This window comes from Nannospalax galili, unplaced genomic scaffold (genome assembly GCF_000622305.1).
Source record: "Nannospalax galili isolate Female #2095 unplaced genomic scaffold, S.galili_v1.0 scaffold47, whole genome shotgun sequence".
NCBI lineage: Eukaryota > Metazoa > Chordata > Mammalia > Rodentia > Spalacidae > Nannospalax > Nannospalax galili.
Genome location: NW_008357641.1, coordinates 1,432,973 through 1,459,804, shown reverse-complemented (window position 1 = coordinate 1,459,804; position 26,832 = coordinate 1,432,973). Strand labels below are relative to the sequence as shown.

General features: G+C 50.9%; 1 protein-coding gene across 1 annotated transcript in view; it reads right to left on the bottom strand.

Annotated features, from left to right (window-relative positions):
• The window catches only part of Cacna1a (calcium voltage-gated channel subunit alpha1 A), a 252,884-nt gene extending 226,117 nt beyond the window's left edge, over positions 1 to 26,767 (bottom strand). The window contains exon 1 of the mRNA XM_029557367.1: positions 26,284 to 26,767. Coding sequence (XP_029413227.1) covers positions 26,284 to 26,579 — 296 coding nt within the window. The 5' untranslated portion in view covers positions 26,580 to 26,767. The remainder of the gene's footprint in view (positions 1 to 26,283) is intronic.
• Between the last annotated feature and the right edge of the window lie 65 nt (positions 26,768 to 26,832).

Here is a 26,832-nt window from a genome sequence, read left to right as displayed (position 1 = left end):
AGCTCCAGCAGGCCTGGAACTCACTATGTAGACCAGGCTGGCCTTGAACTCTCCGAGATTCCACCTGCCTCTGCCTCCCAAGTGCTGGAACTAAAGGCGTGCACCACCACACCCAGCTAAAGAATTTTTTAAAATTTATTTATGTGTGTATGTGTGTGCCTGTTTATCTGTGTGTGTGTCACGTGTGTGCAGGTGCATGAAGAGGCCAGGAGAGGGTGTTACAGGCCTGGAGCTGGGGTTATAGGCAGTTGTAAGCCATCTGTTCTGGGTTGTGGGAACTGAATCCAGGTCTGTAAGAGCAGCAAGTGCTCTTAACCATCTCGTCCCAACCAGCTGAGCCGTCTGTCCAGCCCCAAGAATGTGTTCTTGGGAACCAATAACCACTGATACAATAAGAGCCACAAAGCAAATTTATCTTTTCCTTTCTCTTCTCCTCCTTTCTCCCTTCTTCCTGTCTCCCACCCCACATGCCAGCTGGGCATACACTCCCTCTCTTCCTCACTCCTTTCTTTCTCCTCCCTCCTCCCCTCCCTCCTTCCCTCCCTCCATCAGGGTCACCTGACAATCTGATTCCTTGTAGAAGACAACGCCCCTCTTCCTCTGCACAACACATCCCCAGGTCTCCCCTGGAGATGGCTTGAAGGCCTGGCTGTTGTCTGGTCCCAGCAGCCACCCCTCCTCACCCTCAGGCCTGGGGAAGAGACCGGGCAGCCAGCCTCGGAAACTCCTGCTCTCTGGGGTCCAGTCAGGTTTGGACAACGGGGGGATAAGAGGCGAGGGTGGGCCATTTCTCCCCCTCTCTGCTTCCGTGCTCACCTGTACCACTGAACTCTCAATGTATTTCCTCATTCCTGTTGGCATGTTCTACTGAACACAGGTGGAAGAGAACTTCTTTCTAGATGCAACCCCAAAATCTCCTGTGAGCATCACACTCCTGACAGGACAGAGGTCACAATATGACATATCATCTACAAAGTTCTGGCTTCAGAACCACATGATCAAATTACAAAAAAAATTTTTTTAATGTCTTAAATAAGTTTATAATTTTGTGGGCTGCATTTCTAGCTGGCCTCAGCTGCAGGCTGGCTGAGGGAACTGCTCATTAGAAGACCATGAGGCCTGGATGTCCAGGGACCTGCTGGGCTCCCCCTGGTCCCCAGGTGAGTAAGCATACTCCTGTGCTAATCCAGGCATGTTACAGCAGCTAACAGGACCTGACTCATGCCACTGGCATGCCTCCGCCCCAAACTCCAGACACCTGGGACCCAGGCCCAAACCAATCAGGGCACCTTTCTTCACCAGCCATCTGCCTGCAAGCATTGGGTCTGGTATGAGTATATGGCTTCATCAACAGCCAATCAAAAGCAGAAAAGTATTTGTAGAGAATCCTGGGGGATGACAGGGAAAGAGAGGCATGGCTCTGGATGCCATGTAGGGAAGACAAGGGCTGCCAGGTCAAGAAAACTGAGAACCAAAAAACAGCAGGGCATGGCTCGACTGGTGGAGACCTGCCTGTCACGCACAAAGCCCTAGACCCCATCCTCAATACCACACAAACCAGGCTGGGGGTACATACCTGTCATGGGAAGCAGAGAGTGAAGACCAGAAGTTCAAGGTCATCCTTGATACTCAGTGAATTCAAGGTCAGCCTTGGCTACAAGAGACCTGGTTCCAATTTTTTTTTTTTTTTTGGTCTTTTTGAGACAGGGTCTCCCTGTAGCCCCAGCTGACCTGGAACTCGCTATGTAGACCAGGCTGGCCTTGAACACACAGAGATCTGCCTGCCTCTTCCTCCCAAGTGCTGGGATTAAAGGTGTGCACCACCACGCCCGGCATCCAATTTTTAAAAAGAAAAGAAATAGGGGCTGGAGAGATGGCTCAGCAGTTAAGAGCACTGACTGCTCTTGCAGAAGACACGGCTCGATTCCCAGCACCCAGATGGCAGCTACAAACCGTCCTTAACTCCAGTTCCAGGTGACTCCAAAGCCCTCTTCTGACCTCCACGGCATTGCACGACATGGGTGTACTCACATACATGCAGAGAATACACTCATACACATAAAATAAAAATAATAAATAAGCCGGGCATGGTGGCGCACACCTGTAGTCCCAGCACTTGAGCAGCAGAGGCAGGTAGATCTCTGTGAGTTTGAGGCCAGCCTGGTCTACATAGTGAGTTCCAGGCCAGCTGGGGCTACAGGGAGACCATGCTTCAAAAAGACAAAAAATAAATAATAAATAAATATAAAAAAAGAAAAGAAATAAAATCAAAAGTCCAATGATGCTATCAGATCCTTGATCAAGATGAACCTTAAGCTGAACTCTGCTGACACAATATTGAGGTGACTAATTGGATAACAGCACAGATTTGATCACTGCCCACTGTCGACAGCCAGGGAACAGTCACTAGGGATCCATAGGGTGAAGTCAATCAGTCCCACTCTGTGCATCAGGCTTGGGAGAGATTTTATTCAATTCACATCTCACAGGCAAGGAACTCAGGGCAGTGTGACGTGCTCACCTACCTAGGAAATGCCTTGCAAAAGAGCTGTGTGGGGCCAACTGGGGAGGTGGCTCAGACAGTGATGTAGTGCACTCATGAAGATTTGAGTTCAGATCCCTACCACCATGTAAAAAGCTCAGCAAGGCTGTGCGTGGCAGTAATCCTAGGGCTGGGGAGGAAGAGAGACGCAGATCCCCGAAGTTCAGTGGCCTCCAGTCTAGCCAATCTGCACTGAGCTCGAGGTTCACTGAGAGACCTTGTCTCAAAACAGAGGGTGCCTCTGGGCAGTAACCTCTGGCCTCCATGCAACATACTCATACATACACCTCCACACATGTGCACACTCATATACTACACACAAGAATAGTTGTGGGGACCAGGTATGTCAATGGGGGGTCAGGCCAGTAGGTCTTAACCCCAAAACCAGCATCTTTTGTTGATTTCAAGGTCAGTGAGCACAGTAGGGTGGTTATAATCAAGAGGGAATCACAGGGAGTCTATCACACTTTAACTGGACATATTTATCAGGTAGAGCCCCTAATTTTAAAAAATCAACCAAGGCCTAAGAGAAGACTCAATGGGGAAAAGCGCTTGCCGCCAAGCCTGAGAGCCTGAGTTGAATCCCTGGGGACCCACTTTGTGGAAGGAGAGAACTCACTCTTGCAAGTTGTTCTCTGACCTCTATGTGAGCACTGTGGCATCCAGGTGCACAGAACAAACATAAAAATGAACTCTGAAGACTGCATGTGTTTGAGGTCCAGTGTGATATTTTTATATTTCTAGGGTTATTAGAAGACAGGAGTTTGTCTCTAGCACAAAGACATGCTAGAATAAGGGGCAGTGGCACCTGTCACCCCCACCTGGAAGGTGGAGGCAAGATTGTAGCCTGGGCTACAAATCAAGACCCTGTCCCTAAGCAAGGGCTAAGGGCTTAGCTTTGATCTCTGTGCACTCCCTTGACAGGCCAACTCTGCATCTATTATTTTCTTTTGCACTTACTTATTTGGGAGGAAGCAAGTATGCTACAGCGCATGTGGTGGACAGAGGACAACTTGTGGGGGTTGGTTCTCCCCTTCCATCATGTGGGTCCCAGAGATGGAACTCGGGTTGTCAGTCAGGCTTACTGGCAGGCACTACTGAGCCACCTCTCTGGATGACAATTAAAATTTAAAAAAACAACAACCTTAACGGGTTTGGACTGCAGCTCAGTGGTAGAGCACTTGGCCTGGCAGGCTTGAAGCCCAGCACAGTCCCAAAACAAAAACAAAAAAATGCATCGGTTGCCTATCCATCTGTCCATCAGCACTGAGAGGGACAGTACAAACAGAGTGACAGGGAGTGCTGATGGATGAAAGAGGCTCCAAGACTGACTGTCAACGCAGTTTACAGTATTAATGGCAGGCTGCTGAGCAGGATCCAGAAGCCCTTTGGGCCCGGGGCTGTGCAGGACCTCTTGCGGCCAGAATCCCCGGAGAGTAATCATCTTGCAGAGTGCATACCCTTGGCAGGAAATCAGCCCCCTCTCATCACCCAGAGAACTTTGTCAGAAAATGAACAGAGGCTGAGGGAGGACAGGAGGGCAGGGCAGGGTGAACCTCCCCAGCCTGGTAATGCTCAACATGGAGTCCCATCTGCATAGCCACCACCCTCTCTCAGCCTCTTCTCTGGGAGGCACCATCAGGTCCTAACTAAGGTTCACACAGTGGCCAGTGGAGCTGTCCCCAGACTCATGGCCATGGCACTGTAGCTTAAGTGGCCTGCTGACATCTAAGCAGCTTCCACAGGCCCTTTGCATGTGTAGTTCCCTCTTCAGAACATCTCTCTGACCCTCACAGCCAATAGCAGAGCCCCACTAGGGACTCAGCAGGCTACCACTTTGGAAGAACTTGTTTCATCCACTCACTCATTCATCTGTTGTCATAGTGCCCGGGATGGAGCCCAGGGCCTCATACATGCTGAGCACATGTTCTACCGCTGAGCCATAACTCCAAGGCTGGAGCTGTTTTATTTGGTCCTTATAGCGTACACTGGCTTTGTCTCCCACTCTGGGCATGTGCACAGTAAGCAGCAAAGCTCTGCACCTGTCACTTTGCCTGACAGTAAGCCTGTGAGAGCAGTGGTGCTGAAGAGCTCTGCTGCAGTCTGGTGCCAGCTGCAGGGTAGGTGCTCATTCAAAATGTGTGGCTCACGGGGCTAGTGATGTCTCAGCAGGTAGAAGGGGCAGCTGCCAACCTGAATCCCCGGAGCCCACGTGGCAGAAGGAGAGAACTGATTCCTGAAAGCTTGTCTGACCTCCACATGTACACATGGCATTCGCAAGCCTATATACACACACAGGCTATAAATATGTGTGCTGGATAGCTTTGGTGTCAACTCGACACTAAAGTTGAGGGAGCCTCAATCGGGGAATTGCCTCTATTGGACTGGCCTGTGGCCATGTCTGAGGGGCATCGTCTTGATGAGTGATGTGGGAGGGCCCAGCCCACTGTGGGTGGTGCCACCCCTGGGCAGGTGGGCCTGTGTTACATAAGAAAGCAGGCTGAGCAGGGGCCAGGGGAGCAAGCCAGTAAGCAGCATTCCTCCATGGCCTGTGCTCCAGCTCCTGCCCTGAGTTCCTACCTTGGGCTCCCAGATGAACTATGACCAGGGATATATAAGCTAAATAAACCCTTTCCTCCCCAAGTTGGTAGTGGTCAGAGTATTTTGTCACAGCAATGAAGAAACAAACTAGGACAATAAGCAAAAAATTTAATTTAAATAACTGTGGCTAGAGGGGCTGAGGAGATGGCTCGGGGTAAGAGCACTTGCTGTGCAAGCAAGAGGACCTGAGTTCAGATCCCCAGCACATGTGTGGCGAATGTGTCATCACCCCAGTGCTGCAGGGGTAGAGACTTGCTGGCCATGAGTCCAGCTCCAGGTTCAGTGAGAAACTGTCTCAAAAGAACATGACCAAGAGTGACAGGCAGAACACCCAACACCCAGCTATGGTCTCTACATACGTGAACCTCCCCCTACACATGCACACATGCACATACACACACCTCACACACACGCACCCATAACATACACACACATGCATACACATACATACACATACACCCCATACATAGGTGTATACACATACGCCCCCACAAGCACACCTCCCCACACACATACATACAGACACACCACATATTCCACATACATGCGCACACACAAAATAAATTTTGTTTAAAAAACTTACGGTTTGGGGCTGGAAAGAAGGCCCAGCAGCTAAGAGCACTACTGCACCCACACGGCAGCTGACAACCATTCAAAACTCCAGTTCCAGGGAATCGGATACCCTCTCTGGCCTCCAAGGGCACTGCACACCAGGGGTGTACTCATAAATAAAAATAAAATTTATAGTCGAACAGGCTCAGGACAAAACCAGACCAGATGAAAGAAAATAAAAGTGAAGCCAAGAGGCTGTCTTAGGCCAGAGAGAGGGCTCACCAGGCAAAAGTGCTTTTCACCAAGACTGATGACCTGAGTTCAATCCCCAGAACCCACATGGTGGAAGGACAGAACTGACTCTTGCTCTGACCTCCATTTATACACACACACTCTAAATAAACAGACTTGAAGAGCCCTAAGACAGGAACAGCCATTTCAATAAATGACACCAGGATAGGAAACAGTGAGGACTCGGATGCCTTCCTAACACCCCATATAAAAGTCAACCCCATGCTGATAAAAGAACAGAACTGTGAAACTTTCATAAATACACAATACATCCATGCTTTGGGGTGGAAATGGCTTTCTTAAGGAAGATGTTGAATTCAACAACTACCCAGGAAGAAAATGTCTAAATTCAAGCAAACCAATATTAGCAGCTATAGCTCCAAAGACACCATATTACAGTATTCTGAAAGTAGCAATAAATAAATTATTGACTGGAAAAGCAAAGGCAATACAAGATGAATCAAAGGTCAAAAGGAGATGCTACACACACAATGGATGATGGATTAGTACTCAGAATATATAAAGAGCACCTAGGAATCAATGTGGGAAAATAACAAGCCAAATAAATAACCTAATAAAAAATGGACAGGGGGCTGGGAAGATGGCTCCAGGGTAATGTGCTTGCTGCACACACATGAGGACCTGAATCTAACCCCAGCACATGAAAGTTGGATGTGGTACAAGTGTATGATCCCAGCACATGTCTAGAGACAGGAAGATCCTTGGGGCTTCAAGCCAGCCAGCCTCACTGACTTGGAGAGCTCAGGTCCAAAGTAGGTGGATGGTGCTTCTGAGGATGACACAAGATTGTCCTCCACATATAAGTGCACACACGTGCACTAGGGCCTGCTTGCACTTACATACACAAGTTTATGCGCTCTCTCTCTGTCTCTGTCTCTCTCACACACACATAAAAATAAAACAGAATAAACGGTTACAGTTCCCAAACCCTCTCGCCCTCTACCACTCTATTTCTGTTCTTTGTCTCTCTTCTCCCTTGCCTTCTATGTATTTCAGAAGAAGAGAGAGAGAATTGGCCATAGCTCCGTGACAAAGAAAGGAAACACACCAAGAGCCAGTTAAGAAAAGAGAAAGGACATATGTCCTTGCAGAAGGCAGAAAGATGAGGCAGACCCAGGAAATGAAGGGGGCCAGGCCTAGGTAGGAAGGCCAGGAGCAGGGAAGTAAAGAGGGAATGAGAAGGCCAGGACAGTGGGGGCTGGGAGCTGACAAGTGGTGGCTCTTCTGTTTCTCAGCACTTCCTGTTCGTCTCTCCTGGTCCGTGCTCCCCTCCGGGCCCTGGATGCTCTCTCCATCACCACCATCACCTTCCTACCCTCCCTCCTCTTCCATCTCAGTGTCCTCCCTCCTGTCTCTTCCTCTCCCTCCCTCTCCATCCTCTCTGCCCCCACACACATGCAATCTCTTTTAACACATATTTATCAAGTGATCAAAAGCAGCACTAAAGCATGAAGTATGGCTGGCACAGCAGACCGAGGTCACCAGTGTCACAGGGCTACCTCCCTCCTCTGCCAGGCTCAGGAGGGGACAGTGGCCACCTGCTGCCCTCGCCCCTCATTAACTTCACTATCAAACACTCTCAGCACGGCCAGTTGTAGGTCTCATTTATTAAATATTTACCAGGGAGACACCCGGCCGAGATGAAGCCTGTCATTGTGGCCTCCTGGGAGGGTGGACGGCACACCTGCTGCTCAGATTAACCACGGCTACTGCTGGGAACCAGGCGTTACAGGGGACAGCAACAGCTGCCTGGGTACTCCAGGGACACAGAGACCCAGGGAGGCAAGGAGCTGGCATACCCACATCCACACCTGGATGCCAAAGCCATTTGCCAGAGACCAGTACTCCAACCTCTGTCCCCCAAATAGAACAGTTAAACCCAGTGACAGAATGATGGCTGTTACCAACTGCTGGAGACAACAGATCAAAGGGGACAGTCACTAATGGGGCCCAGATTCCTTCCCAGTGATGAAAATGTCTCGGAACTCAGTAGAGGTGATAGTGACAAGATACTGCGAATGTTGCCAGATTGCCGGACCACACATTTTAAAATGGTGGGGGGGGGCATAAAGGCCAGATGTGGTATTGAGCCTTTAATCCCAGCAGGTGGAGGCTGGTGGATCTCCGTGAGATCAAGGTCAGCCTGGTCTACATATGGAATTCCAAACCAGCTGGGGCCACAGGGAGACCCTGTCTCAAAAACCAACCAAACAGACAAACCAGCTTATTTATTCCCTGTTCAGCAGACAGCAGGATGCTCCTTACTGCGGCATAGCCACACGTGGGGGTCAGTGGGGTGCAGGTACACTTCGTGAAGATTGCCTTTTCCACTGGCTTTTATTTTACTGATTCTGTAAATGGTGAGGCTCACACGGAGATAACAGATGCCTTACTGAGCAGCCCAGGACCAGAGAACCTTCTAGCAAAGAAAGAGGCCAGATGTCAAGAAGGCATCTCATTGTGAAGTTTCACAAATAAACCAGAATCTTAAACCAGCTGAGGTGGCACATGCCTGTCACCCCAGCACTCAGAAGGCTGAAGCAGAAGGATCCTGAGTTCAAAGTCAACCTGGTTTACGTGAGACCCTATTTCAAAAAAACTAAGTGAAACCCAAACCTAGAATATTAGAGACAGAGCTAGGAGACTTGACCTGTTTCTTTAAGTGATTCCAGAACTGAAGCGAGAGCGAAAGCACCTTTGGGGCAGTGGGAAGGGGCTCCTGTCCCACCATCACCTTCTCTCTCCAGTACTTCCCACACTGGGGACCCCTCACCCATCTGTCCCCTACAGATTCCCCACTGTCTCTACCTCACCTTCCTGAAGCAACACTCCACAGGAAGCGAAAGGAGAATCCCCAGGCTGTGCACACTGCCTCCTGGCGCTGGCTACCCTCCAGCCTGCATGTTCCCCAACTCCATGCTGGGTTTCCTCTCCTGCCCTTCCAGGTTACCCCAAGGTGGAGCAAAAGGGCCTGGCAGAGTTTTGCTTCGCCAATGAGTCCTGCCCACACTTGGAGACTAACCTTGCCAGCATGGGGTAGGCTATAGACCCAGCTGTGTGGTGTGTTGTGATTCTGTGTTGCACTGTACATGTTCCATGTTATGTTACGTTGTAATGTTTTGTGTTACACTGTTATGATGCTAGTTCACGTTATGTTGCATGTTATGTTGTAACACTGTAGCCCAGGCTAGCCAGAACTCCTGATTTCCTCCATTCCCTCCTCCTTAGCCACCTGAGTTCTGGGATGCAGCACCAGTCATGACTGGACATGAGCACCTTTACAGTTTCTAGATGGTTCTACATGCTTTCAACTGTCAATTACATCCTTGCATTCTTCATCTGCTCCTTGGGGCGGCTCCCTCCCCGGGGACCATGGAGCACAGATGTCTGTCTGTCTGTGGGTGTGTGTCTACATCTTAGCGCCACATCAGAAAGGAAATAAAGTTCACCCACCTGCCAAGTAGGGGCAGTGAGCAGCACTCATAGTGGTGTGGGAGGTCCCAATCACCATCACTGTCACCTACCACAGAGGACATTGCTCCTCCACCCATTTTACAGATCAACAAACCAACTCACTAAGGCTAAGCAGCTTCTCAAGGTTGTCACTGATACCAGTCCCACAGCTGGCTTCTACCCTGTCCCTTAGCTACCTCTCCCTGTTCCTTAGCTGGCCTCCACTGCCCCTCCACTGCCCCCTAGTTGGCCTCTACCATGTCCTTCACTGTCCCCCACCCCCTGCCTGCCTCTGTCACTCCCCAGCAAGATGGACTTCAACATGGAATTGAAGTCTAACAAAACCTCTGCTTCCCAAGTCACTTTTTGTCGGGGTACTTCCTCACAGCAACAGAAACGAAGCGAGGATGAAGGTGATGCTCAGACAGCCTACCCATGGGGGAGAGGACCCCACAAGCACCACCAACGAGCCACACCCCCAGTTCACCTGCCACCTCCTCCGTATGCTTGCACCCCCAAGACCACATGCCACTGGGGCAAGAGGTAGTGATAAGGGTCTGGTGTGCCTCCCATCCCTCTCGAGGCGTGGGAGGGCCCCACTGGCTGTTACCACATCATCAGGGCTGTAACTGTAGCCCACCACAGACCCTGCTTCGTCACACAACATCATGCCATGTCACATCCAGAGGAAATGACTCCACCTCAACAATGCAGGTTCCGGTGTGGCGCAGAACCCCGCTTGGAGACTAGACTGGTGTGAGCGAGGGCCGTGAGAGCTTGCTCTTCTCAGGTCTGTGGGACCACATAGCAACACCCAGCATTGTACACTGTGTGAGGAGGAACATTCTACACTGTGTGAGGAAGGAGGGACACCCCCACAAGGTGTGAGGAGAAATACCCCACGCTATGTGAAAGAGAGACACCCCACACTGCGTGAGAAGGCCAGCTTCTCACCTTCAACAGTAAGGCCCAAATTCAGATCCTGCTCCTGCTTTGTCATGCCACAGGCTGTCCTGACCTTAACTGTGACCTGGGGTTCACAGGGCACTGACTTTACAGATGAGAAACAGAAGCCTAGGGTGAAAGTGTTTTGTCAAAATGACACGGGGCAGAGCTGGGTCTTGAACCGAAGCAGTATGGCTACACTCCATATGCCCCCCACTACCTAGCACTGGGCAGCCTCCATCCTAACAGGCACAGGCATAGCATTTGTACACTCCTGCTCTTGTCCTATGCACATTCCGTCTCCAAGAAGACAGCTGAGGCCATGAGGAAGCCCCCAGGAATTCAAACCCCATTCCTTGTGTTTTCAGCTGAGTTAGAAATGCTGTGGCAAAATGGGATTTGGACTCCCCTCCCCATCCCCTTTTAATACATGTGTGCGTGTGCACGTGGGACCCAGAAGACAACCTCAGGTATCCCCTCAGGAGCACTGCCTGCCTCCTTTGAGACAGGAGCTCCTCTGGCCTGAGCTTACCGGGCTGGCCAGCAAGCGGGACTCTATCTGCCCATCTCTACCTCCCCAGCACTGGCGTTATAAGTGTGTGCCACTACACCCAGCTTTTTACACGGGTGCTGGGTTTCTAACTTGAGTCCTTGTTTTACACAGCAAGTACTTTACCATTCCCCAGATCCATACCCCACTTCTGACACAGGATGCTGGTATGGATGAGCCAAGCCATTCTGCGAATCCACCCAAGGAGACAGTCACAAAAACAGAGACTTGCACAGGCCTCCTGACCGACTGGGTTGGTGTTGAAGGAAAAATGGTCTGTCTCAAAAGAGAGACCCCCAGATGAGACCGCTTTTGTCATGGACAACCGAAGGTGTAAGGAGTGCCCAGAAAAACACGAGGACACAGGATATCATTTCCTGTGGGATAAAGTACAATCCTCACAGTCTGAGACCTGCCTATGCTCATCTCCTCCCTCTCTGGCACACAGTAGGTACTCAATAGAGGCACATGGCTGGATGTATGAATGGGCTGGAGTCTCAGCCCTCATTGCTCCAGGCGTCTGACGAGATGAAGGGATCTAGAGCCATAGCTGACACCAGGAGAGGTGTCCATGCCAGGAGCTCCAAGAAAGTGAAGCACGACTTTAAAACCGGGCGACAGGAGGACGCAGGGAAGGCCACGGCAGCTTATACCGCCATGTTCTCCAACTCCAGCTGAGACTTCCGTCCACACACTCAGCTATATTTATATCAACGCATCTGTCAGTAGCAAGCTTGTAGTTGATCGTGTGAGATCTAAAGTTCACAGAAAACCAGCTTAGACATGAGCAGGGAAGAAAAACTGTAAATGAAATTTAAGTCACCCCAAAACCCTAAATCCCCCAACTCCCTTCAGTCGCCCAGGGCACCGAGGTTTCTCTGCTAGCACCCCGGGCTGAGTAACTTCCGAGGAGGGCTGTCCTGGGTGTTTTCGTTTCTTAAAGCATCTCTGAATCCTACCCACAAGGCAGCGCCAGCATCCCACCCCACCCCCTGCATTCGTGACAACCAAAAATGTCTTTAGACATTGCCAGAAATTCCCCAACGGAGTAAAATTGTCCCCAGTTCAAAAGCAGTTTTATGCATGGACCAGGAATATGCCCAAACCAATTCACTGTTCTTTCCTGCCTTTTATTGACAGCTTGAATATACCAGTCACCTGGCCTCCAAATCCCTCTGAGATTCAAAGGAAGTGGCAACAGTTGTCTCGGGTGTGGATTCCAAATGCCGCACTGTGGACAAGGATTATCAGTACTGGGACAGAGCTGTGCCCACAGAGACACTGGGCAGTGCTAAGATCAGCAAAATCAGCTACTAGCGAGGCAAAAGGGAAACCACACAGCCCTGAATGGAATACCATCGATATCAGCATAAGTCTTTTCTGGGGTTTCTGCCAACCAGTACACACCCTGTGTGAGGTTAAGCAAGATGCCCCTTTCTCAAGTTAAGTCCATCTGTCAAAAACTGTTAATATCTTCAGTTTGTCGGAATAGGAATTTTAACTTGCATCAGCTTGGCAATTCAACTAATAAATACATACAGCTCTGCGGTACCTAAGGTATGTGATCTACCTTTGTACGGTGCATCACCTGCACTACACGTGGAGGCGCCCATAAAAAACCATGGAAGGGGGCTGGAGAGATGGCTCAGCAGTTAAGGACACTGGTTGCTCTTGCAGAAGACCCGGGTTCGAATCCCAGAACCCACATGGCAGCTAACAACAATCTGTAACTCCAATCCCAGGGGATCCAACAGCCTCTTCTGACCTCTGTGGGCATTGCACGAGACGGGTGCACTTACCTACATGCAGGCAATACATGCATACACAGAAAATTAAAATAATAAATAAAAACTTTAGCAAATATGAATGGAGTACATCAAAATCTCTTCAGGGACTCTGTCTGCGTGGGAGGTGTCCACAGACTTCCTGTGTGCTGCAGTAAGGAAGGAAATACACAGACCTCTAGGGAGAGGTGACCACGGAGCTAGCTATGGGAGACCTGGAGGAAGAGGGACACCCACATCATGACATACAAATGAGCTGGGTTTGAGAGGGCTGAGGCAGAGTGAGGAGCAGAGAGTGGGTGAGTGAGATCAAAGACATGACAGGGACCAGGCCTTGCAGGCCTCACAGGACCTTATGACCCTATAACTCATGGACTTGGGCTGCTAGGTGGCCATCTTCAGCACTTCCTCTGTATCCCGTCAGCCCAACACCCAATGAACAAAAGCCAAGGAATTCCATTTTCAGTCCTATACCTGGATTTTTTTTTGTTGGGGGGACAGGGTCGCCCTGTAGCTCCAACTAGTCTGGAACTTGCTATGTAGACCAGGTTGGCCTCAAATTCACAGGGATTCTCCTGCCTCTGCCTCCTGAGTGCTGGGATTAAAGGTGTGCGTGACCACTCCCAGCTTGGATTTTAATGATTTTTATTAACAATTCTGATAATCCCCCCCACATCACCCAACTAAAGACTTGCATGGCGCAGTGAGGAAGTGCTGAGAGTAACAAAGACTGACCCTGCCCTCTGCTTTCTGCTGCCTAGTTAGAAATGCATGATGAAAACTCACAAGCCTACTGGTTTTCATGAACACAGGTAAGACTGAATTGGCACTGAAGCAGGCACAGTATGGTGGGAAATGGAGAGTGACACATCCGCAAGACACTAGAACACCCAAGACACTAGAACAGCACATGTTGGGAACCAACCAGACCTTGTCATGACCACACTGACAGTCGAATGCCCATCTACCTGCCTACTGTGTTTCCACCTTTCAATCTGATTTCTTTTTATCATCCTATCTACTTGTTCATGCACATCCTAACTCATCTACCCATCCATCCATCCAATCATGCACTCAGTCACCCACCCACTCAGTCACTCACCCACCCATCCATTGGCTGATCCATCCATCCATCCATCCATCCATCCATCCATCTATCCACCAATCCATCTATCTATCCACACCCATCTATCCACCGATCCATTGGTCCAGCCACTGATCTATCCACCAATCCATCCTGTCATCCACTGACCCACCCAATCACCCACTCACCACTCACCCACTCATTCAACCACTCACCCATCCACCACTTATCCATCCACTACCCACCCATCCACCATCCACCCAACTATCTACCAATGCATCACTCCATCCGCCCACCCATCCTTCTACCCAGTCACCCACCCACCATCCACCTGTCCACCATCTACCCATCCACCATCCATCCATCTGTCCAAATGACCATCTATTCATCCATCCACCCACCCACCCATTCACCTACACACCTAGCCATCCAACAACCCACACATCCCAACATAATTGCATGGATCCCCTCTTCCCCAAGCCCCATGATCCATAACTGAAATGACTTCAGTGTGACTAAAAATAGACAAAACTCGAAATTCTCTAACAATTTGCAAAGGCAGATACTTCTCATGTTTTTGAAGTACCTGATGCCTTCAAAAGTGGCTCTTAAAGGGATAGGGTGAGCTGGGGAGAAAGGTATGCAGAGAGGAAGGAGGAACAGCAGGGAGTGGAGAGAGTCTGGCATCAGGTCACAGGGAAAGGGGACAGATGATTAGGAACACACAAACAGATGGCTGAGAGGTGGGGATCTGGCCTGGGCCTGGGCACCAAGAGATTCTTGTATTGACAGTGAGCAAGGTATGTGGCTCAGAGGCAGAGTGCTCACTTAGCACATACAGGGATGTCAAGGTTCCTTCCCCAGCACTGAAAAACAACAACAAAAAAAAAAAAAAAACAAGACTGTAGCTGTTTCCCCTGGTTTATATCTTGAAGCAACACTGGTTTGGCACAACATCAATACCAAAGAAGAACTGACATCAAAGGAACTCTGGCAACACAGAGCAGAATATAAACACATATGTAGCACCCACTGTGTGTCGTGCATTAATCCAAGCATTGGGTCAGAGAAACCCAAACATGGCTGCCCAAATACAGCCATCATGCACCCAATCCCTCCATGAAAAGTCTACAGTGCTGAGTGCCACCCACAATTGGAAGTACCCTGTGGACTAATGCAATCAGTCATCCAAGATGGTGCCATAAGAATCCCCAATACAGATTGTACAATGCTCTGAGCCCGTTTTGTGATGCATAATGGAACACTGCGCAGTGGGTAATATGTAAGAAAAAAATGCATTTCTCACAGTTTTGGAGTTCAATGTCCAGGTGCATCTATAAAGTTTTTTTTGTGCTGCATCATTCCATAGCAGAATGGAAGGCAAGAGAGGAAGCCAGAGACTGGGGCATGGAGGGAATTATTCTTTCACTGGGAGTCTACTACTGTAACAATGGTGTCAACCCATTGAGAAGGGCAGAGTCTACAGGAGCTAGTAATCTTTTCCATCTTTGCTGTACACGGGATGCCTTGGCTCTGTACACCAAGCCATGCCCCCAGCCCCTCACTGAGGGATTCTAGGCAGGAGCTTTACTGCTGAGTCATGTCCCCATCTCTGCCCTAACCACCTTACCAGCCTCATTTCTGAACCCTGCTGCCCTGGGGCTTAAGTTTCTGCATGTGAACATGCAATGCACATTCAGGCCACAGCAGGAAGCTGGATGCCAAGCACCTGAGTGATGAGACTGAAGTCACACAGCCAGAAACTTGCAAAGCTGGGGTCTGGGTCCTGCGGGACTCGGCTCTCAACGTGACCACGCAGTTTCTCTATACGCAGTCACTGCCAAGGCCAATGTACAGGTGTTGATACATACCACACAGGCAGGAGCGGGGATGGCTGAATGACTCAACCCTGCAGGACAACATGTGTGGAGTATGAGATCAGCTGAGCCCAACCTGCATGGTAGTTGATGTCCTCTAAATAACAACAGTTAAGCTAATTCTAGCTGGAAACTGACTCAATGAATACCCAGCATTCATTCATTCACTGGTAACCTACTCATTACCCTGCTAGCACTGCTTACAACATAAAGAGAAAAACCGCCACCATAAACTGGAAATATCACTAGGGAAAATGGATAATCTGTTGAACTATCCCAGAGAAAGAGTAAATGACCCAGAGCTACACTGCACAAGAGATGAGGCTCAGAAACGTAGAGTACAGTGGAGTGGGCAAGTACAGGGGCTGGCGACAGAGCTCAGGGGCACAGAGCTGGCCTAGCATGTAGAAGGCCCCGAGAGTCAACACCACAAGACAAAGCAAGCAGCACAGCAGTAGCCAGAAGGACGTGAGTCTAGACAGATGGGGTTCAGGGCTGTGGTAGCAGCAATTAGCCAGCATTAGGTCTAGCCTCAGGTTCTGAGGTCTGATCTGTCTACTCTTTAGGAGACAGCCTGACTACATGCCATGTGTGTACTGTCCGTCCCTCCTACAATTCCTTGACACAGGAGGCCTATCCCCATCTCACAAACAAGCCAGAGGCAGCTGTGAGCCAGGGTCTTCATGCAGCCAGATCATGCCTGCCCATGCCCACTCTAAAGCTCCACCTTGTCCGCTCTGTTCTCTGGCACTCCTTCTAGCCAGGACTCCTCCCCATGGAGCCTCACAGCAGCTCCTGCAAGCAGCATGGCCTTCCCCCCATTTTAAGTACAGAAAATCCACAGGTGAGGGAGGTAAGAGTTTGGCAGGTCAGAAACTGCCTAACCCTGTGGAGCTCAGTCCCAACATCACTCCATCGATGTGGGGAAGTGTGGAGAAGTGTGGAGGTGCTGAGGATGGAACCCAAGGTCTCCCAAATGCTGAGTAAGTGCTGTGCCTCAGAGCCACACCTCCAGCCCCTCATGGGGAGATTCTAGGCAAGAGCTTTACTGCTGATCCACACACCTAACCCTAAAAATATTTTAAAAGTTGGATTAAAGTTTTATATACATCTCATACATATACACATGCAAAATGCATGGGCCTAACAGGAGACATGGAGTTGACAGTGTCAGCACTGGCTGAGAGCAGTTGAGTCACTAAATTGGACTTTCTCATGGCTCCAGAGCTTGACCCAGCTTACCAAATGCCTCACTCATAAGCTGACATAGTAGGCCTGCAAGTTCAAGGCCTGCCCAGGCTACACTGTGAGACTCTGTCTCAAAATAAAAAGTAAGCCAGGCATGGTGGCGCACGCCTTTAATCCCAGCACTCAGGAGGCAGAGGCAGGCAAATCTCTGTGAGTTCAAGGCCAGCCTGGTCTACATAGTTCCAGGACAGCTGGGGCTACAGGGATACCGTCTCAAAAAGACCAAAAAAAAGACAAAGAAAGTAAAGAGAGAGCAGGGAGTGTGGCTCAGTGGTGGAGTGCTCAGCAAGCATGCCTGAGACCCTGATCCATGTGCAACGCTGGAAAATAGGGGTGGCGGCAGGCGACAGCTCAGTCAGTAAAGTGTTGACAAGCACAAGGACCTGAGTTTCATCTCCAGAATGTGGTAATGTGTGTTTGTAATCCCAGTCCTGGGAAAACAGAGACAGGAGGCTCCCTGGGGCTCACTGGCCACCCAGCCTGGCCTACTTCTGGCCTACTTGGAAAGCTCCAGGCCACTGAGAGACCCTGTCCCCCCAAAAAAGAGGATGGTGCCTGAGGATTGATACCCAAGGTGGATCTCTGGCCTTCAGACACAGGCATGCAAATATGCATGTGTACCTGTGTGTGTGTGCATGCAAGCATACACATACACACACACACACACACACACACACACACACACACACACACACATGACAGACACTAACAGCGGAAGGCAGAGCCATGATGAACAAAGATGAGGCTGTGCCTGGCAGAAGCCAAATGACCAAACCTGACCGGAACCTAACTCCTGCATTTGCTTCTTAGCAATGACTCTCATCGGCTGCATCAGCACCTTCTGGAAGCAGCAGTCCTTCTGATAAAACAGCTCAGCTTTTCAGAGGAAAAGAGAACAAACATTTCTCCCTTTTCCTGGTCACTGGAACCTGGACAAGTGCCCTTGTTGCTGAATAGTCCCTGGACAGAACCCTGCTTTCTCCTTGCTGGTGTCAACAGCTCTTCCCTGGACTGGGCACAGCAGTTCACATCTGCCATCTCAGCATCCAGAAGGATAAGGCAGGAGGATCACAAATTCAAGCTTAGGCAACTTAGTGAGACCCTAAAAAGACAGTGGAAAGAGGGCTGGGGGTACAGCTCAGTGGTACAGCACTTGCCTAGAATGTGTGAGGCCGCGGGGTCAGGGAGATGGCTCGCAGAGTCCCAGGCATGCAACCGTGAGGACCCGTGTTTGAGCCCCAGAATCCACATAAGAGCCAAGTGTCCTGGTGTTCACTTATAATTCTGCCCAGGGGAAATGGTTGGTGACGGTGGGTTTCAGTTTACTGGCCAATGGCCTAGCCTAACTGACAAACCCTAGATCCTGGTGAGAGAATCTGTCTCAAAAATCAAGATAGAGAGCAGGGCGTTGTGCACCCCTTTAATCCCAGCACTACATAGTGAGTTCCAGGCAAGCTGGGGCTACAGGGACACCCTGTCTCAAACAAACAAACAAACAAACAAGATAGACAGCACATGGGAATGACACCCAAGGTTGCATTGATATGCATATGCGCACTCATGCTCACACACACACACACACACACACACACACACACACACACACACACACACACACACACACACACACACAGAGAAATTTAAAGCCCTGGGTTCAATTCCCAGCACCAAAAACAACAATTCATTACTGAAGAGGCCAAAATCCCTGTTTGCTCAGATCTGACCAGCATCTCAAATACTAAAATCAGGACAGAAAAACTGGGACGGTGGCTCACTCAGCCCGCCCAACTCACCCCTTAAGAATATTCCTTGAGTACCTTATTCTCCTAGATAATCAGGGGAGAAGGAAACCGAGGGTTGGGGTGGTAGACCAGAGAACCCAACTTATTTTTCTTGTTTTCTTTGGTGTTTTTGTTTTTGAGACAAGGTCTGACTGTGGACCCAGACCCTTTTGACAGGGTATCCACCACACCCAGTGAGCTCCCAAATTTTAAGATCAGACCTGAGCAGAGTTCTTCTGTTGAGTGTACAGTGGGCACACAGTGGTGGCCACAGAAGTGGCCCCACGTCTGCAGTCTCATTCTGGGACAAGGACACGACAAAGGGTGGGAGGGAAACTCTCAGCAAAGCTAATTACACAGTTCAAACCCTTACCCTGTCACCCCCCCAAGGGAGGGGCTGAGCAGCGGAAGAGAATTAATTTATCTTAGACCAGAGGGAATCGAAAAGTGGGCCAAGAAGGCATGACTCTTTTCCCTTTTTCCTGAAAGCTTCCAGAAAGATCCAAGGATAAACAATGTCTGAAGGGTGTGTTAGATAGAGATGGTCGTGTTCAGCCAGACAGACCTACCCTGTTCCATCTTGGGGACACCCAGGGGGCCCCAGTACTACCCACAGAGCCTCATTCCCAGCAAAGTTACCCAAGAAGAACACTGGTAAACTGGATGTGGTGGCACAGGCCTGTCATCCTGGCACTTGGGGAGGCAGAAGCAGGAGGATCAAGAGTTCAAGGTTAGCAGATTTGATGAATATGGAGCCCAAGGCCAGCCTGGGCTACAAGAGGCCCTGTCAACAAAACAAAACAACTTACTGTAACAGAACGTTCTAGAATTCTGTTCTTGTGTTCTGGGCCTTCTCAGCAGTGTTATGCAACCCCTCTCAATCTCTGGAGAGCCCTCCAAAGATGCTAGATAAGAGGTCCTTACCACAAAAAGTGTGGAAACTGAGGCCTGGTGCCAAGATGGAGCTGCTGCAGGGAGGGCTGCTCTGCCCAGATCCAAAGAAGTTTTTAGTTGTTGTTTTGTTACTGTGCTGTTGTTGAGGTTTTGTGTGTTTGTTTTGGGTGGAGAGAGTCTCATACAATCCAGGCTGGCCTCAAACTCACTTCGTACTAGAGGATGAGTTTGAACTGATCCTCCTGCCTCACTTCCTGAGTGATGGGATGACAGCAATGTACCTCCACACCCAGTTTATATGGTGCTAGGAATGAAACCCAGGGCATGCAAGGCAAGCCCTCTATCAGATGAGCCACGTCTCAGCCCTTGGAGAATGTTTCTGTCCCTTCTATCCTCTTTTGGGGCACATGGCCCCTTTCCCAAGAGTTTAACTGCATTAGGGCTAGGCCCAGTTCACCCTCCAGCCTTCAACAGAGGGACTTCACACTGTGTGCTCCTGTCTTTACAGAAGCAGGGAGGGTGTGTGCCCCAAACACCCAGCAGATGCCTCCCGGGCCACTGAAAGAAGGTCCCAGCATCACCATTCAGGAGACCTCTAGCTTAACAGCCTTGCTCAAAATGTCTGTGTGAGGGTCAACCAGATGTTGCAGCATTTGCTCATGGGTGAAGACAGATACTTCTTGCATTCACTCAACAAATGTCTATATATGCCAGGCACAATGCAGACCAACAAAAAAGATAGAAGTGACAGTCCAAGATCTGGCTACTTGGAGGTTGACTCTGCTGGTCAGTGGCAGAGCCAAGGGTCCTGGAGCGCGGCCCCAATCACACCCATTTCTCTGTATTTAACATGACCACTTTCATTACCTTCCTAGACCTCTGATCCTTCACCCCAAGGTCTCAGTGACTTGAATCAGGGCCTGGGGCATGTAGGACAGACATGAGACCATGTAATATCACAGGCACTTTAGGGAACAGTTTGACCATCAATTATAAAGTTAAGCTTGCTCCTACTATGAAACCCGGCCATCCCACTCCTGGGAATTTACCAAAGAGAACTGAAATATGTCTTCCCAGTGTTCCCACTAAAACCAGGACAGCAGCATTAACAGTTGCTCTATTCACAGTCGCCCACACTGAAGACATCCAAATATCCTTCAGCTGTGACCCAGGAACAAGCTGTAGTCCTTCATCCCACGAAGTACTACTCAGCAATTAAAAGGGCCAAGCTGGCCGGGTGAGGTGGTGCATGCCTTTAATCCTAGCACTTGAGAGTCAGAGGCAGGTAGGTCTCTGCAGATTTGAGGCCAGCCTGGTCTACATAGCGAGTTCCAAGGCTACATAATGAAACCCTGGAGCGAGAGAGAGAGAGAGAGAGAGAGAGAGAGAGAGAGAGAGAGAGAAAGGCTACACACACCACAGGATAGACCAGAGAGGCTGGGCAAAGCCAACCCTAGAAGCTCAGTGTTCCACACAGGCTGACCTACCATCCCAGCACAGGACATGCAGAGGCAGGAGGACAGAGTTTGAGACTTTGCCTGAAAAGAATCAAAAGCCATGGGATGTAGCTCGGTGGTGGGGCGCTTGCCTTACAGGTGCGAAGCCCTAGATTCCATGCCCAGCACTGAAGAAAAAGGAAAGTTAGTGCATGATTCTATTTTTAGAACCTCATAGAAAATGCAGAACTATAGAATGGAGATCAGGTCACAGGTCCCAGGGGGCTGAGGATGTAGGGTGCCGAATCAGAAGACGAGCGGGGGGTTCTGGGGAGGTGAAGCTGCTCTGTATCTGGATTTGGGTGGTGGCTTTGCAACCCCATGCACCTGTCAAAAGTCATTAAACAATACACACAAAAGACAAACTCTACAAACAAAACACACCTTGATAAGCCTGATTTCTATGAGGAAGGGGAAACAGTCATAGGATGTGTCAGGGAGACTTGGAGACCCCAAGCACAGACCTGGGCTGCAGCAAAGGGTTCCTGAGAGGCCACACTCAATGTAGTCTCTGCACTCCAGTGGCTGAGACAGAGGGCCAACAGGGGCTGTTTAATGAGACCCTGCCTCAGAGAGGAAGGAGGAGGGGGAGAGGAGAAATTGTTGGGGGGAAAGCAGAATGCTGAGCCCCATCCCATGGGTGACGAGAGACCAGAACCCCACTTCAATGAGACGAACCCCACACACTTTAGTCTAAGAATGGTTGCCACAAACAGTGCTCCTTGACACACCACAGGCCAGTGCTTGAGGTCTTGAGGAACCTACTCTAAGCTGAAGGTATTATAAACTGATATGCATTGAAGTCACCAGAGAGAGCTGGCAGCCCAGGGAGGCCCACAAGGTCTAGCATGTCAGTCATTACCATCAAGACCACCAGCCACCTGGCTGCCCAGCATAGTGAGATGTCATCAGACTGTATACCTCTGGCCCGGGAAAGGGTCACAATTCAAAATTCTTATATGCTGTCCACACGTCCCTTCTACACTCCCATTAAGTCAGGGGCTCTCTGTCTATACAGCCTTCTCAGCAGGGCTCCATGAGCACTCTTCATCTGCAGAGTGGACCCAGCACCCCACAATCTACAGGGTGGATCTCTGCTGTGCTTTCCTGGCATGCTGGGTTCCAGCCCCAGCACCTGAAAAGGCCACAGACTCCCACCTGGTGTGGTGCCACCTCCAAAGGACAAATCTTGGAGCCTTTTAGATCATGGATTGAAGGAGAGCTCAAACCCTTCTGGAAAAACATTCCCCGTGGGTAAGCCAAGCTAATCCTCACTTTCTAGAGTCTTGTTCTCCTGGAAACACCTGCCAAGCTAATTAAGTAGAGAGATCCTCCAGCTCATTCTGATCCATCATCTGCAACAGAACCTTCTAGAATATTCTACCTTTCAGGACAGGCCAAGAATCTGACCATGTGCTGTCATATCTCCCAGGGGACCCAAAAGAGTATTTCTCAGTTCTAGAGGAGTGCCCATTAGCCATTGCCCACAGGCACCCAGACACCATGGTGACTCTGGGCTCCTTGTTAAGTCCTTACAAAATGGGACACCTGTGATGGAGGACAGGATGTATGACAGCACACAGACCAGTGCCTAGCTCATGGCCAGGGTCAGATTTCCATACTGTGCAGGGGAGGCACCCTAGCATATGGAAGGCTGGGGGGAAGCTGAGATGGTCCTTATGGGGCTGACAGATACCAGTTCTTCAGATGAGCCCAGCCTAGCTTCCAATGAGCAGGAGCAATGGCATGTGCACTTGAGTGGCTCTGAGAGTACAAGGCAGCTGGGACCTCATCACAGCTCCCACTGGGTTTCTACCTAGACACAGGACAGCTCTTATTTTCACATGGCTGGCCTCAGGAGATGCTGGGAAACAGAAAAGGAAGGAACTGAGGTGGCCCCAGAGTGAAGAGAAAGCAGGGTTCCAACCTCTAGTGAATCACACCAGAACTGACACTTGGAAGGCAGACTCCCGCGCCATGAGCAGGCAATCAAGCTCAGAACTTGCATACCCTGCTCCTCAGCCAGCAAAGACATGATGGTCCATACTTCTCTACACCCTCAGCAAACATTCCCAACACGCTGTGCTGTCCACTCCTGGGTGTAGATTCCAGACCCACGTTGCAGGACAACTCTACAGAAGAGAAAGTCCCCAAGGGCCAAAAGATACATACTCCAGGGTCATCAAGGGCAGCATGGGCAAACACATCCTAAAGAGACACAGCAATACACAGGAACATTCTAGAAGCACTTCCAGCAGCGTGAAAGCACCTCAGTGACATGGTGGCAGAGGACACACATAAAAGTACACTGCTGATTCCATTCACATGAGGTTCAAAAACGAGGTAAGGAGCTGGGTTAGGCTAGCCTTGTGTGTGTGTGTCGGGGGGTGACCAGACCAGGAAGTAGAGGGAGCCCCTTGATGTGAGAGCTGGGAACACAGACATGTTCACTTTGTGAACGTTTATGATGTTAGGCCCAACTGGTGTGCTTGCCTGTACAGGGATCAGATTTTATTCTAATCAGAGTTAACGGGGTCGGGATGTGGCTCGATTGGTAGAATGCTTGCCAAGTATGCATGAAACCCAGGTTCAATCCCTGGCACAGCATAAAACTGGGTGTGGTGGCCCACACCATCCTCCACTACATAGTTAATTTCAGGCCAGCCTGGGCTAGATGAAGCCCTGTCTCCAAAACAAATTAATTTTTTTTAAGTTTAAGTACTTAAGCATTTATATGTTTTCAATGCCAACAGGATTTGTATTTTTTAAAAAAGCTTCCGTGGGCACTCTGACTCCTCGGTCTGCTTCCTCTCCTCTCCCTAGCCTGGATTCCTTGTGGGATCCTTGGTCCCTTCCTTCCCATCCCTCTGGGAACTACTCTGTGTGATGGCCAGCTTGGTGATAGATTGGGGATGGGATGGGTGCTCCTTCTGGAGTGGGGCTGCGTAATGTGAAGGGACAGAAAGTGTACTGGGAAAACTGCACACACTCATTCCAAAGCTACAGAGCAAGCCAGCCCTGGCAAGCTGGCATCGTGGTGGCGTGGGTCCCGCATCTCAGCCCTGCCATCCCTCCTGTGAGGGGACTATAGCTCTTGAGCTGCGGCATCCGATTGGACAGGAGTGAGCTGAGGACAACAGGCCTCCCCACCACCTCTGCCTCCCCTTGCAAAGCTGCAGAAGGGGAAAAGCCATTTCAACACAGAAGCTGTCAATCCATCGACACCCCAGGATAGCCCAGAGCTATGTAAGGACACGTGCTGACCCCTGACACCCTCCTAGCCCCAGCTGCTCACTCCAGTGATGGGCACAGAAATCACGTGATCTTTGAGCATCTTCCTGGGCCTTGAGTGCTGGGGGGCACACCACCTTCAGGGACAGCCTTTTCAAGTAGGGTTTGGGGGCAAGATTCTGAGCACCATAACATGTTACAGTGACACCTGCCCCCAAAAAAGGCCTTCTGAGCCGGACACGGTGCCGCACACCTTTAATCCCAGCACTTTGGAGGCAGAGGCAGGCAGATCTCTGTGAGCTCGAGGCCAGCCTGGTCTACATAGTGACTTCCAGGACAGCTGAGGCTACAGGGAGACCCTGTCTAAAAAAAAAAAAAAAAAAAAAAAAAAAAAAAAAAAAGGCCTTCTGCTACACAGATCTTAATTTCACCAGCCTCGGATAAACCACTCACTCTGAACCCCCAAGCTCTTGGAATAATTTCACATCCTCCAGAAACCAACCATCTGGAGCTCCCAGAGGTGAAAATACTGATCACCACACCCCTCAAGCAATAACTCCAAGACCTCAAAGAGCCCAGCCCTGGCCTGAGATAGAACCACCCAAATCACACACACAAGAACTTTGACACCCCTGGTGAACGCCAGGGACCCATCCTGCCTCATTCATTTCCCCCAAGTGGGCCAGAGCCTGAAGCAAGAGGCACATTTAGGCATCGCAGGGTGCCCTGGGGAACAGGGTGTGCGCACCCCCACCGGGAATCTGGGTCAGACTTAGATAGCTGAGAGAAAGAAGGACTACCCATCCTGCCTGTCTCTCCCCAGATGCTAAGCCAGCCTTCTTCCAGGTTTATGGAAGAGATTTCAAGAAATCAAGGGTGCTGTGTGTAGAAAGGAAGATGGACTCTTTTTCCTCTGGGTCTTTAGTTTAGAGAGAAGGAAGGGGTAAAGGCCTCTACCTGCCCAAATGTCCCTACAGAGGCTCTTCCTGGTGTCCCCTCCCAGCTTCTTAGGATGAGAGAAGCTGAACCCAATTCAAGCCCTTCAAAGGGACCCACACTTCCTTCCCTATCCTGCCTGGCTCTTACCTAAAGAACCCACCTGGGGTCTTCCTAGGTTATGGGCCCCACCAGGCAGATGGGATAAGCCTCTTTACACCCCAAAAGATGATGATGATAACAGGAAACCGACCTGCATACATGGGGTCTGAATATGCATCTCCTAAACCCCAAACTAGACACATGACCCCCAAATGGAGCCAGCGGCCCACCTGAGCAGCTCGTTGTGACCAGGGCTGGCTTCACTGCCAGGCCACATGGTGTGCCATCCGCTCTTGGCCCTGGGAGCTGCCAAGCGCCCTACCCTGAGCAAACCTTGCCCTGAGCAAGCGGCTCCCACCTTGTGTGGAAAGCTAGGGTGGAGAGGTCCTCCGGGGTACAGTTTTAGAGGACTTGGGTGGGGGCACCAAACCGAAGCCTCCACCCCCAGGTATTGGGTCCTCTCACCCTGACCCAAAGCATCCAGGCCCTGGCCCAGCCAGGGCACCATCCGGAGAAGTCACACCCCAGCGGGACTGTCTGCAAGGGCCCCCACCAGCGCCCACGAGCGACCCCAGGGCCCAGACCTAAAGGATGACATCGGTCTCCGCAAGCTCCCGACCCACTCCGGGCTCGCTCCGCAGCTGCAGCCCATCAGGCCCTGAGGGGGACGCTGCCCCTCAGCTCCTAGGGCCCCATCCAGCCCCTGGCAGAGTGGGGAGCCCCCCAGATCCCATCAGCCCCCAGGTCTATCTCCTAGTCCGGCGGAGGGGGGAGGAAGAGGAGGAGGAAGAGGAGGAGGAGGAAGAGGAGGAGGAGGAGGGGGAAGAGGAGGAGGGGGAGGAGGAGGAAGGGGAGGAGGGGAGGCGCAGCTGCCCAGGCTCGGGGCAAAGGATATGGCCATTCCGTGATCTTTTTGGCGTATTTTCTCACCACGTTGTCTTCGCTGAAGAGGAACAGGGAGCGGTTGACCGTGAGGCAGTTCTGGCGGACAGGGATGGGGTTGTAGAGGGCCATGGTCCGCGCTCTCTGCGCCATCGACTGCTTGTACATCCTCTGCGCCCCCGGTTGCGCGCCCTGCCGGCTGCCCCCGGCTCCTCGGCCCGCGGCGCCCACGACCACCCCGGCGGCCGGCCCCGAGCCTCCTCCGCCGGCGCCGTAGCGGCCCGGCATCTCGTCTCCGAAGCGGGCCATTCTGCAAAGAGCAAAGGGTTACGCGGCGGCTGCTGTTGCTGCGGCGAGCGCTGCGGAAGCCACTGCCGCCGCCGCTCAGGCTGTGGGGACGGCGGCTGCACCTGCGACTGCGGAGACGCTCCTCGGCCCAGCCCATCGGGCGGCGGAGGGCGCCGGGCTCGGCTCGGGCTCACGAGCGGGACCGCCCGGGCCGGCCGGGGAGCGCGGCTCGGGACATGCCGGCAGAGGCGGTGACCGGGCGGGAGGAGGCGCG